The sequence below is a fragment of the Onychomys torridus genome, chromosome 8, assembly GCF_903995425.1.
Source record: "Onychomys torridus chromosome 8, mOncTor1.1, whole genome shotgun sequence".
Classification (NCBI taxonomy): Eukaryota; Metazoa; Chordata; class Mammalia; order Rodentia; family Cricetidae; genus Onychomys; species Onychomys torridus.
Window position 1 is genome coordinate 2779547 of NC_050450.1, and position 13310 is coordinate 2792856.

Here is a 13310-nt window from a genome sequence, read left to right on the forward strand (position 1 = left end):
ATATCTCCTCTCTCTCTCTCTTTCTCAATACCCCATTGAGTTTAACTTGTGTGTTCATGGATATGCGTTATTTACTGGATCATGGGCAACTTACTAATGGCTACACCAGCGTAGAAAAATGACTCACCTTCCCCCAACAACTACCAATAGCTTCTCAGCTAGGGCTGGAACATCATAAGCTCCCATCACATGCCAGAGATAGAAAGTTAATTGGCCCAGTTTTGTCATAGGTAGTGATAGCTTCAGTGAGTGCATGTGTACAGTGTTCAGCTCATGTCCTGAAGACAGGATTTCACAGTATTCATTCTTCCCTATCCTTAGGTTCTTAACATTCATTCTACTCTTCTAGACTTGGGGATGGGTTATATAGCTGTCCTTTTAGAACTAAACAATCAGTAGTCACTTCTCAGCACTTTGACCATTTGTATTAACCATTATCCACTTATTAAAAAAAAAAAAAAAAAAAGCCCGAGATTGAGAGCATCACTCACTAATCTATAGGTACTAACAAAAATACTTAGAGGGTGTATATTATTTAGCAAAACAATAGTAGTAAGTTTTCTCCCAAGGGCCTCTGACCTTCCCTACCCATGAGCTTTTGACAAGGTTTATAGAACAGGTTTAGATTCCTTTTTATGAAGCACACCTCAAACTAACCAACTTAATTGGTAACTCCTATAGCATTCATTACCACTCTTGTACCAGTGGGCACATTTTACCTTGCACGTGAGGTCTACTACTGGGTAGAACAAGTGACGACTTTTCTTCCTCAGTGGCCTGGATAGCACCTTCCAGAACTATGAAAGCTAGCCAGCAGAAAAGAGGTTTTCAATACAATTTCAGTTTGTTTTCTCTATGTCCTGCAGTCAAAGTATATGCTGCTTCAGCAGGAGAGTCCTACCATCTAGTTCTAGTGGGTAACTAAGTATAATAGCAACAACCTGCATTGTTCTAAGGTTCTCTGGAGCTTCCTTGACCATCAATACACATTGATGTAGCCTATGCCTGCACTTGGATTTTTATTTAATAACCCATAGCTTGTGTCAGCAGTATTGTCCACCCATGTAGGCTACCTTCATTTAAACTCTTTGAAAAGATAAATAAATCTACTTTTTAATTAACTTATAAAGAAATGAGTTCCCATAAGGCTTTCTGTATCTCCTTTGTTATGGGTAATCATCCTCACACTCTCTCTTCTGCCCCATCCTCTCATCCTGATCCCCCTTAAACCTTTTCAGCCCTTGTAGTTCCCTACTTCCTTCTGTCCCTTATTCTTATCCTATGTTCCACCTATTTTTCCTATCACACATGGTTTTTCTGTCTACCCCCTGCTTAAGGCCTCTTTCCCTCTCCTGTCTTGTGGGCCCTTTCTAGCTTCCTGTCCTCTATAGACACTACTAATTAAACACATAAATCTACAGTTTTGAAGCTGGGATCCATTTACTAATGAACATGCATGTCTCTCTGGGTTTGAATTACCTTAGTATAATACTTAGTATTTTCCTGAAACTTTCATGATTTCATTTTTCTTTATAACTGAACAACATTGTATTGTGTATGTATATATATATATGTGCCACATTTTTATTATTCTTTCACTAGTAGGCTTTAAATGTACTGCTCTGAATTATAACAAGTTTTGAAACTTTAGGACAAGAAGAAAATGTTGCTTGTCGTACTTTGTAAGTATGATAAAAAACATCATTAAATTTATGTGTTAACAAAAATCTCCTTTATTATAGAGATGATGAAAGACAAAAGGTGTGCTTGGATATAGTTTATAAGATGATGCCAGAATTAAAACCAGTAGAACTTCGAGAACTTCTGAATCCTGTTGTGGAATTTGTTTCCCATCCTTCTCCAACATGTAGAGAACAAATGTATAATATTCTTATGTGGATTCATGACAATTACAGGTTAGCCTTCATTACGTTTTATATCACTTTAAAAAAATCTACATATGGTATGCATGCATGTGCATTACAAACGTGTCTCTGTACACACAGATATCAGAGGACAGTCTCAGGTTTTGGGCCTCCCTTTCCACTTGTTTCAGACATGGTCTCTTTGTTTTGTACACGTTACTGTGTACATCAGGCTAAAGAGACTTTTGGGTTACAGATGTGCACTACTTCCCCCAGCTTTGCATAGGTGCTGGGGATTTGAACTCAGTTCCATATGATTACACAACGATTTACCCACTGACTGAATCAACTCCCCAGGCCTGTATTAACCTTTTTTGAAGGGCTTGTGTGGGTACTTTTCATGATTTGGAATATAAGAAAGCATTGTTAGCAATATGACTAATAACTGAAACAAACTTATTTCAATATATTGAATTAGCCTTTTTTTGTTATTCATGAATATGTAGGATATAGAAAGTGAAATTGTCAGTTGAGTTAAAACTATATAAGTCAGGGCTGGAAAGATAAGAATGCTTGCTGCTTTTCCAGAGTTTGGTTCCCATTACTCATGACAGGTAGCTCCCACAATGGCCTGTAACTCTAGCTCTGGGGTATCCAATGCCTTCTTCTAGTCTACAGGCATTGTACACAGAGTAAGTCTTTTTTTTTTTTTTTTTTTAAGTATATTAGTGCTCTGCCTCCTGAGTGCTAGCATTAAAGGCATGCACCACCACCACCACGAAAACCTTTTAAGACAGAGACTTCTCCTAGGCAGTGTCATCCCTCAGGTACCTACAGAGGTGACAGGACTCAGAGCATAGTAGGAAGTTCTGTCCTGATGTCACAGCTTTAGCATTTCTGCTGAATTGCCTTGGTCATCAGTCTCATGGAAACCCACCTTTGCATTAATCCAGACTATGTGATTGGAGTAGAGCAGGATAGTGATATTTTGTTATTTTCTCAAACAGAGATCCAGAAAGTCAAATGGATCAAGACTCCCAGGAAATATTTAAACTGGCAAAAGATGTGCTGATTCAAGGACTGATTGATGAGAACCTTGGACTCCAGTATGTGTTTCTTCTGGAATAAATTAGACAAGGATTGGGTTATTGTTTTCTAGATAGCTCAATGTGTTTACTGTGATACCGTCATTCTCTCTGCTTCCTGCATTTCCTAAACCTTACTTAGTAAATATGTTTTAAATCACGTTATAAAGAATAAGATTTTAAAATCCTGACAGGTTATTTCAAAATAAAACTGGTGAAAAGGTAGTTAGGACTAAATGCTTATACAGTAAGTTAGTTAAGGATTTTTAAGTTGAAGCAAACAGTAATGACAACTATTCTATTTTCCATTTAACACATATAGTTAAAATCATATATCAAGGTTAAGTGAAATGTTTGGACACCTTAGCATAGGAAGAAACCCTAAGGTTTATTCTGTGTAGAGATACAAGCAATAATGATTGTTCTCTCAAATGCCCTAACTCAGTTATGTGAGTATCTTATCAAATGCCAAACACATAGCAAAGAACAAAGTTTTTAATATGATTTGACATACTACTTATTTTTTAGTTTCTCAATTTTAAATGTATTGAACTTTTAACAATTTATATTTAAATTTCGTAAGTTGCCTCTTGAAAAGTCCAGCGTATTTTGTTTTTCTCTTTGGGCAATACTGAGGATTGAAATGAGAGCCTTATATTTATTAGGCTAGCAGTGTAAGAACTGACCCATATTCCCAATCTTAACTTGATTTTAAAGTAAGTTTTAAATACATTTTAACAGTAGTTTTTATAGAGAGTTGTTTTAGCAAAGTAGTAAAGGATTATATGAAATTTGCTTTTGATCCTGGACTTCTACACCAGAGACTTGTGTGCCAGGCAAGTGCTCTACCAGTGAGTGAGCCACGACTACTAATATTTGTTAAAATGATTTTGCCTTTCAAAATTGTTAGTACTATATACTCATTGTTGTAAACTCTCCAGAGGATGGATCGTCATCCAGTTTGTCAAATATGCTATAGTTTGGGGATATTTGTCCTTCAGAATGTCTGATTATTCATACTCATACTGTGATATATTTTCCCTTTCATCTGAGAGTTATGTGAATGAAAAGCTGTGAAGTCTCCACATGACACTGTGGACAATACTTCCCTTCATTTGCTGATACCTAAGCATGTTTTCCTCTTTACTTTTCAGATTAATTATTCGGAATTTCTGGAGCCATGAAACCAGATTGCCATTTAATACATTGGACCGATTGTTGGCATTAAATTCTTTATATTCTCCTAAAATAGAAGTCCAATTTTTAAGTTTAGCAACAAATTTTTTGCTTGAAATGACCAGGATGAGCCCAGATTATCTAAACCCCATCTTTGAACATCCTCTGTCAGAATGTGAATTTCAGGTGAAGTGCTTGTTCCTTAATAATGGTGACTATTCCGTGTTTTCCCTGTTGTTAATGAATGTCTTCTAGTACTGTTAAACTAATATTCTTAATTTTCTTGAAATGTGCACACACTAACACGTGCTTCCTTTCCCCCAGATGCCTTACATTCTATCCTCTCAGACTTTACTTAGACCGCTCACCTTCCTGTTCTTCCTTCCACATACCTGGGAGAGAGTCCAAGCATTGCCTGATACAAATACAAACCAAGCATGACACTGCTTAGCTGTGACCATGGACCAAGTTTGCAACTTCTTTTGGCAGTCACAGCAGTGGCACAAGTGTTCCTTAGTGGGCACAGCCTGGTGTGTTCCCTAGTACAAATTAAACACCCCTATCTGAAATTAATGGGACCACAAGTGGTTTTATTTCATGTTATTTTTGGATTTTGAAATATTTGCATGTCCCATGTTGTGTATTTATTTGTTTGTTTATTTTTAGAATTCCGTAGTATTTACATCATTTAACCCCATTCCTCTTTTCTTCCCTCACAGGTCCCAACCAGGCTTCCCAACCCCCACTGCCTCTCAAATTCATGGCCTCCTTTTCTTTAGCTTTTATTGCTATACATACACACATACACATGTACAAATATATAAATATAACCTACTGAGTCCACTTAATGTTTTTTTTGTGTATATGTTTTTAGGACTGACCACTTGGTATTGGATTAAGGGGCTCATCCTTGAAGACTGTTTCTCACTTCTTTAGCAGTCATTAATTGTCTGTAGCTCTTCACCTAGAAGTAGAGTCTTAAGAGATTGCCTTCATCCACATTAGCATATCACCTGTAATTGACATTGTTCAGGCAGCCACATTGTTGAGATTTCATGGATGCAGCTTCCCCATCATATTGAGAAGACACAATCTTAAAGCATGTATCTTGGTCTTCAGGCTCTTACAGTCTTTCTGGCCCTTCTTCTTCCATGTTTTCTGAGCCTTAGGTACATAGGTTGCCTTATAGTTGTATCAGTTGGGATTGGGCATCCCATGGTTAGTTGTCTTTATTTTTTACCATTTGTGGATTTCTGTAACAGTCTCTCTGCTGCAAAATGATGCTTTAAAAAAGAAAAATGAAGGTTTTTTGATGATGGGTCATATGAGATACCTTAAGAAGAGTAAGCGTAAATAACAAAGTTTATTTGTGCTTCATTTGTAGCTTATGCACATAGACTGAAGGTAAAAATGTATACAATTCTTTATCACTTGCGTGAGCTGAGTAGCATAACTAATAATAGTTGTGCTGTGATGCCATTGGCATTGCCAAGTATGGCATCAGCCCTCTACTGTAGAATGTAGGAATAAGAGAATGGCTTCTTTCTATTGTGATTATTTTTTCTACTTTTTAAGTAAGTGTTTGTTAAAAAAAAAGGTTCTTCTGGCCAGGCATGGTGGTACATACCTTTAATCCCAGAACTTGAGAGGGAGAAGCAGGTGGATCCCTGTGAGTTCAGGCAAGCCTGGTCTACAGAATTAGTTCCAGGATAGCCAGGGCTACACAGAGAAACCCTGTCTTTAAAAACAAAAAGAGGAAGAAAAGATAATTCTAGACACTGTAGATATAGCTCTGTTGGTAGACTGTTTGTATGGCATATAGAAAGCCTTGGATTCAGTTCACAAACAGCACATAAACTAGGCATGATGGTCCATATACTTGGGAGTTGGAGGCGGTGGGGGGTGAGAAATTGAAGGTTATTCTTGGTTATATAGAGAATTAAAAACCAAATTAGTCTATCCATCTCAAAAAAGAAAGATGGGACCTGGTGGTGGTACTGCACACTTTTAATCCCAGCATTGAGGAGGCAGAGGCAAGTGGATCTCTGTGAGTTCAAGGCCAGCCTAGTCTATAGAGTAAGTTCTAGGATAGCCAGGGCTACACAGAGAAACCCTGCTTCCAAAAACCAAAAAGAAAGAAGGATTCTTCCTCTGTTGCTTCTCAAAGAGACAGTACAGAACTGCTAATGGTACTGTTGGGCTTTATTGTTTATTTTTGTGGTGCTGGGGATTGATCTTAGAGCCTCACTCATGCTAGGTAAGCATGGAAATATTTCAGTGTCGCTACAAAAGAAGTATCATTTTCTTTAAACTCTTCTTTCTATAGGAATATACCATAGATTCTGACTGGCGTTTTCGAAGTACTGTTCTCACTCCAATGTTTATTGAGACCCAGGCCTCTCCAAGTACTCTCCATACTCAAACAGAAGAAGGGTCCCTCTCAGACAGAAGGCAGAAGTCTGGGCAAGTGCGGGCAACCCAACAGCAATATGACTTCACCCCGACACAAACCATAGGTAACAAATAACCAGACACTCTGGCCTTTGACAACTACTATTGCAAAGACAGAAATTTTTTGTGAAAGAAATAAAGTGATAACATAAAGTCACAAAGGCCATAAGGAAGATGTGACAATCAAAGAAAAAAAGAGAGAGAGAGGTTTTCAGAGTAGTCAGCTCTGCAGAGAGAAAGGAACAGTTGTTGGGGCATGGGTGAAGGCGATGGAGATAGACTGAAATAGTTACAGAGCCTCACTGTTGTAAGAGGAAAGGGTTCTGGATGGTGGTGCTATGAATGGACTCAATGCTACTGAATCATACATTTAAAAATGGTTGAAGTGGTAAATGTTACTACAGGTTTTTCTACATTTTTTTAAGGTGGATAAAAAGATTTTTTTAAAGAAGAATGATAATCTGATTATAGCTAAACATGCCTGTTTTGGTTTGGTTTGACATAAAACTATTTATTTAATGTGTCATATCTAAGGCATATTAAGAGCAGAGTAGCATTAAACTAGATCATTTGCTGATGTCAGTAGTTTATTGGACTATTTTTTTCCAGGTAGATTAATTCTTTGCTTTGATATATAAAGTATAAATTACAGAGTAAACTATCTTAATCTTTTTTTAAAAGATTTGTTTTTCGGGGCTGGAGAGGTGGCTCAGAGGTTAAGAGCACTGGCTGTTCTTCCAGAGGTCCCGAGTTCAATCCCCAGCAACCACATGGTGGCCCACAACCACCATCTACAATGAGATCTGGTGCCTTCTTCTGGCATGTAGACAGAACATTGTATGTGTAATAAATAAATACTAAAAAAAAAAAAAAAAAAAAAAAAAGATTTGTTTTATGTGTTTGAGTGCTTTGCCAGCGTATATGCACGTAGCACGTGGGCATGCCTGGTGCCAACAGAGCCTAGAGGAGGACTAGATGTCCTGAAGTTGGAGTCACAGTCAGTTGTAAACTACCATGTGGGTACTGAGAACTGAACCCATGTCCTCTGCGGGGTCAGCAAGGACTCTTGACCACTGAACCGCCACTCCAACCCCCTTAATTGTTTTGTATAAACACTTCAGCATTTCCTTTATATAATTAGTTTCATATTCTGTTGTTTCTAAAAGTAGAACTAATTTGAGTAATCACAGTGGAAATTCTTTGACAAAGCACTGTAAACATAAAATGCTATTATTGTGATGATTACAGCTACAGAAGGGTCCTGAGGCTCAGGTGCCTGATCTGCTTTGGATCATACCCAATACCCTTGGCCTCAGCTCAGTATCACAGGTAATCGCAGAGGTCTAGCACTGCAGGTATGCCTCAGCAGGTGTTCTACACTGAGAAGGCTGGCTGCATGGTAGCAGCATCCTCACTGTTCTGGTCCTGTATGTTACAGCTGAAAGGAGCTCATTCGACTGGCTGACTGGGAGCAGCGTTGACCCATTGGCAGATCACACACTCTTCCCTTCAGAACACTCGTCTTCCTCCTTACTGATTGCCCACAAAGGGAGTGAAAAGTCACAGAGAATATCTTGGAAGTCAGTAGGACCTGACTTTGGGATAAAAAAGCTGGGCCTTCCTGGTGATGAGGTGGATAACCAAGTAAAAAGTGGTAAGTAAAATGCTGAAACATGTTTAAAATGTATTACCCTCTCATACAGAAGCTTACATGGAGAGAGCATATTTCTGACTGTCCACATTTCCTTGAAAGCTGTAATGAAAATCATTAAAATTCAACTCATTAATCATTGTTTGAACACTTACCATGTTAAAAAAATTTTTTTAGATGTCCTTCAATAAATATTATGTGTGACAGGTTCATTAGTTCAGTGACTTTCTGGAACATTAGGGGTAAGTAGGGCAGTAAATGGGGTAGAATTAGCAGGCCCAGCCCAGTCTCAGGACTGAGAGTTTAAATCCAGACAAAGACTGGATAGAGGAAGGGTATTTGAGAAGAGCCTTGGAAATGAAAGAGAAATGACAAAAAGGATGAAGGTAGAAAGGTAAGCCATGTCTTCGTTGAATGGAAGAGACTCAGAAGTAGTTCAGCAAGGTTTATGGAGGGCAGAATCCATGCTGAGGCTCCTGTTTGGTCCAGGTGATTAGATGTCCTGGCAAACATGAGGAGTTGTGAAAGATCCTATAAAGGAAAGAAACAGGGTACACTTTAGGAAGCTACCACCTGATGAATGGAGTAGAATTAGTCATGAGGACTTTGGTCCTCTCAAAGAGATGTATATGTATGGGTACCATGTGGTGTAAGGAGAATTGGCAAATCTAGAATCACTGTCACTTAGGCCTTAGCAGCTTAAAGGTAAGTAGGTGGGGTGGTCTCCTGTCAGAGCCAGTGGGATACCTAACCAGCAGAACATCTGGTAGACCTCCAGACTCAACACTGAAACTTCTGGGGAGAAGATAACTAAGGGAACTCGGGGAAAAGGTCCCAAGATAGTAAATGCCCTGGGGAAATGAACATGTTTCCACAGTCATAGAATTAAAGTTAGAAACAAGCATAGTTAAAAGGAATCGGAAGTGTAAAATGAAAACACCAGACTTCACTCCCAACTCATGTTACATCAGTCTCAAATCTATGGCTCATATACTGTTCTCTAAATTTCACTTTTAGAAGGAGATGCAGCCACCTTTTTTCCTATTAACCTGGAGTTTTAAGGTGTGCCAGGAAACTTTCTCTGCTTTCCTTCCTCCTTACTTGACTAATTCTCAGGACTCTTCCCATCTTAGAATGCAGAGCCATTGGTCTTACTGTAAGGTTGGACTGTCACTTAAAATGGAGCCCTTCTTATTTGTACTTCCAACACTGCCACATGCTCTAAGACCCTTAGGTGCGTGCCACTTGGCAAACTGCTAAGGACAGGCCGACACTGGGACACTGCATTCTCATTAATTTACAGTTGACTTCTTTATTGAATGGAACTTAAGCTAAGACTTAAGGAAAGTTCCTGAGGATAATAGCAGTTATCTATGACTCACTGATCTATAGTATTTCCCTGACTATATTTCTAGACTAAAAATAAATGTGTGTGGTGTAGGTGTAATTTGGGGATTGTGCAGAAATAAGGAACGAGGTAAAACTTAATTGGAAACATTTTCTTTGTGAGTTTTATTTTTATTTATTTATTTATTTATTTATTTATTTAGGTTTTTCGAGACAGGGTTTCTCTGTGTAGCTTTGTGCCTTTCCTGGATCTCGCTCTGTAGACCAGGCTGGCCTCGAACTCACAAGATCTGCCTGTCTCTGCGTCCCCAGTGCTGGGATTAAAGGTGTACGCCACCACCACCTGGCTTCTTTGTGAGTTTTATATATGGATTTAGAAAAACTTAACTTGGATAAAGGTAAAATAAATGCTAATATTTTAAATATATTTGAATCTGTTCTTATATCTTAAGTTTTAAAATATTTCACATACTATGAGAATAATTCTTAAAGTATGATGAATTAACACTTTATATTTATTATCATTGAAAAAAATACAGTTTAAAAGATAGAAGTTGTCCTTAGTTTAAATGTTACTTTACAAGTAATAATTCTCTTTTAAGACTTTCAGTATTAAGCTAGCACCTAACACCTTGAGTACATGGTCTATCTCTGCTGTATCCCCACCCATGACTTTTACTTTTATTTATTTTATTTTTTGTGGAGCTGTTGAATAAAACCTGGAACCTCACACATGCTAGGCAACCGCTCTGAGCTACACTCTCTACTGTTGTTTAAATTTTAATTGTGTTTCTTTAGTTATCCATCAGTTGTATATGCACAAAAACTAGAGTCAGACACTTCTCAAAAGCTAAATAGAAAAAAATGCCAATTTTCCTATCTATAAAGCCAAATCCTAGAGGCACTCAATCCCTATAACCTTGTTAGCTGAATTTAGTTTTCAGTAACTCTGAGCAGTGGTTTTATTTTCTTAATATTTATTTTTATTATTTTTATTTTTGTGTATGTGTGTATCTGTGTAAGTCAAAGCCATGTGTGTGCGGATGCCTTCATAGGCCAGAAGTGGGTGTTGGATCTCTTGGAGCTAAAGTTACAGGTAGTTAAAGGTTATCATGGGTGCTAGAAACTAAATTCAAGTCCTCCAGAAGAGCAGCCAAACACTCTTAAGCTGTCTCTCCAGTTTTTACACTGCTACTTTTTCCTACATGATGATTCATCATCTTCTGGTTTCATGTGACTGATGTTTGAGGTTTTCTGTTGTCCTTATACTTCTTATGGCACATTCATATCTGGTCATGACCTGAGGTCTCATCCTGTGTGATTATGTGTCAGCAACTGTCTCCTCGGTGCTCAGTGTTTCTTCTTTCTTGTGATTGGGTCATTTTGTATATGATCATTTTTTTTCCTGACTTTCTTTTTCCTGGACATTTTTGACTTAACATTTTCACTTGCATGTTTAGATCTTTGCATGTTTATCACCAATTTTCCATGAAATTTCGTCTTAACACAGAGAGAGAGAGAGAGAGAGAGAGAGAGAGAGAGAATGTGTGTGCGCACATGCCTTCCCTCAATGCCATGTCTCGAGGTCAAAGGACAACTTTAGGAATCTGTTCTCTATCATGTGTGTCTGGGAGCACCAAACTCAGGTCCTCAGGGCTGACAGCAAGTGCCTTTACCAGTTGAGTCATCTTGCCAGCCTCCTTCCTGACCATTGTGTGGAGAACCTCTCTTGGTTCAGTCTTACCTTTTGTGGACCTAACTATTCCACCTTGATTGATTACTCTTCTAGAGGTTACTGGAGAAAGGCAAATGCATGTTTCTGAGTCCTCTCAGCACTACTTGCTAGGCTGGCCCTTTCTACCTTACACTTCCCACACACCTGCTGCAGACCCTGAGCCTTTGACTGTAACTACACTGTGCCCATTCTTTGTCCACCACTTAATTGGGATTTCCAGAGACAGGTATAACTCATGTTCTTTAGAGTCCAGAATTGCTAAGCTGCCCTCTCTGCTGTGCCTTTTTGGTTTGTGCCCTTAACAAGTCACTAAATTACAATTAAAAAGTGGAGATAAACACACACTTTCTCTTTGCAGGATCCTGAGAAAGAATGAAAGTCACCGTATATGTTGTATAATTGATCATAAATAGCCAAACCTGCTTTATATTCTTCAGGCACTCACAACCGGGAAGAAATTCTGAGGTTACGTAGACGATTTTTAAAGGACCAAGAAAAACTCAGTTTGCTCTATGCACGAAAGAGCCTCGTGGAACAAAAATTAGAGAAGGTTTGTATCTTCTTCATGAATGCAATTCCTATTTTGCATCACAGATAATATACTAAGGAAATAAGTTTGTCAGATATTAGTCTACAAAATTATAGGAGCAGCACTCCATAAGTGCCTTCTGACATTACTAGGCATAAAGAATATTCATGATACCTGCTAAGAAATGGCATTTTCCTGAATCCTTGTCTTCCTGGATCCCAGGACTAATAGGACTGACTTCCCTCTGTTCACCACAGCTCAGCTTTATGTTCTCTGTGCAGAGTGGCTTTCTGTATGGGTAGAAATATGAACACTAGTCATTCCTGTTAGAACTCTAGCTAATTCTATTCTTTAGGGAAAGCTGCACAAGTACCTTGATTCAGGACCTGTGGTGTAAGTGGGAGTGAGAGGCCAAGGGACCTGGAAAATAGTGCATGGCTGCTTACAGATGGCTGGTAGGGCTGCCAGCAAAAGCTTCCATTGGAGACACAAGTAGAGCATGAATATTTTGGAGCAGGGAGGAGCATGGGTTTCTCATTATATAGACCAGGCTGGCCTGGAACTCGCAGAAGTCCACCTGTCTTTGCCTTATGAGTACATGTGCCATCATGCCTAGCAAATGCATGAATTAATTTTAATATGCAGAAATAATGAACAAACTTGTTTAGTTTATAGATTCGGTTTTACTTAGAAAGCAGTCTCCTGCTGTTATTATAATTCTGTGTAATCCTTAGCCTCTTGGCTTCCAGATAGAAGTAGGAAGTGGCTAGATGGCTCCTCTGCATCTTTAATGGAGGTGAAATATACAGTTGGCTTTTTTTTCATTTTCCCGTCTCTGTAATACAACTGTTGTTTTTTGTTGTTTGTTTGAAAACTACAATTGTAAACCGGGTATAGTCAGCACCTTCTCTTGCTCCATTGCTTCCTCAGAAACAGATCTGACACCTTTCTAGTCCTTCCTGAAGGAAATAGTAATATCTGGTCATCAGAAGCAAGAGAAATCAGAATTGCTGGGTAAAGGATGTAAGAAACAAGCCAGGATGACAGGTTTAAAGCCCGTCTATGAACAAACAAGAAGTTACAGTCAGATATGGTAGGCTATTGAAGCCTATTGAGCTAGCTGTGAAGCTGTCAGCAATAATTAGACATTAGAAGTCCATGTGTTTGTATTTGCATTCATTTAATAAATGTGTCTGAAGGATGAGAATCAGTGCCAGAAATTGTAAGTGGTAGCCATGAAAAGATGATTGATTCATGGAGCCAGGTCCAGTACATGATACAAAAAGACAAATTGAGATTATAAAGTACCCTATCAGAGATAAGCTGTGGAAAGTCTCCCTGGAGAGAGAACATTGAGAGTGGAACCACTGATTAGGGAAAAGCACACAAAGCAGTGTGCAGTGACTGAGGAGTATGTGAGTGAGTGTGGCATTGCTGTGAACCTTTAAACAAGGCTTACCATTTGAGGTGT

The 13310-nt window shown here is 38.6% G+C and overlaps 1 protein-coding gene across 2 annotated transcripts in view; it reads left to right on the forward strand.

Annotated features, from left to right (window-relative positions):
- Prkdc (protein kinase, DNA-activated, catalytic subunit) overlaps positions 1-13310 on the forward strand; it is a 225635-nt gene that overhangs the window by 139086 nt on the left and 73239 nt on the right. For both annotated transcript variants that reach the window (XM_036195022.1, XM_036195023.1), the window contains exons 55-60: positions 1743-1916; positions 2873-2971; positions 4105-4312; positions 6453-6642; positions 8016-8231; positions 11748-11860. In XM_036195022.1, coding sequence (XP_036050915.1) covers positions 1743-1916; positions 2873-2971; positions 4105-4312; positions 6453-6642; positions 8016-8231; positions 11748-11860 — 1000 coding nt within the window. The remainder of the gene's footprint in view (positions 1-1742; positions 1917-2872; positions 2972-4104; positions 4313-6452; positions 6643-8015; positions 8232-11747; positions 11861-13310) is intronic.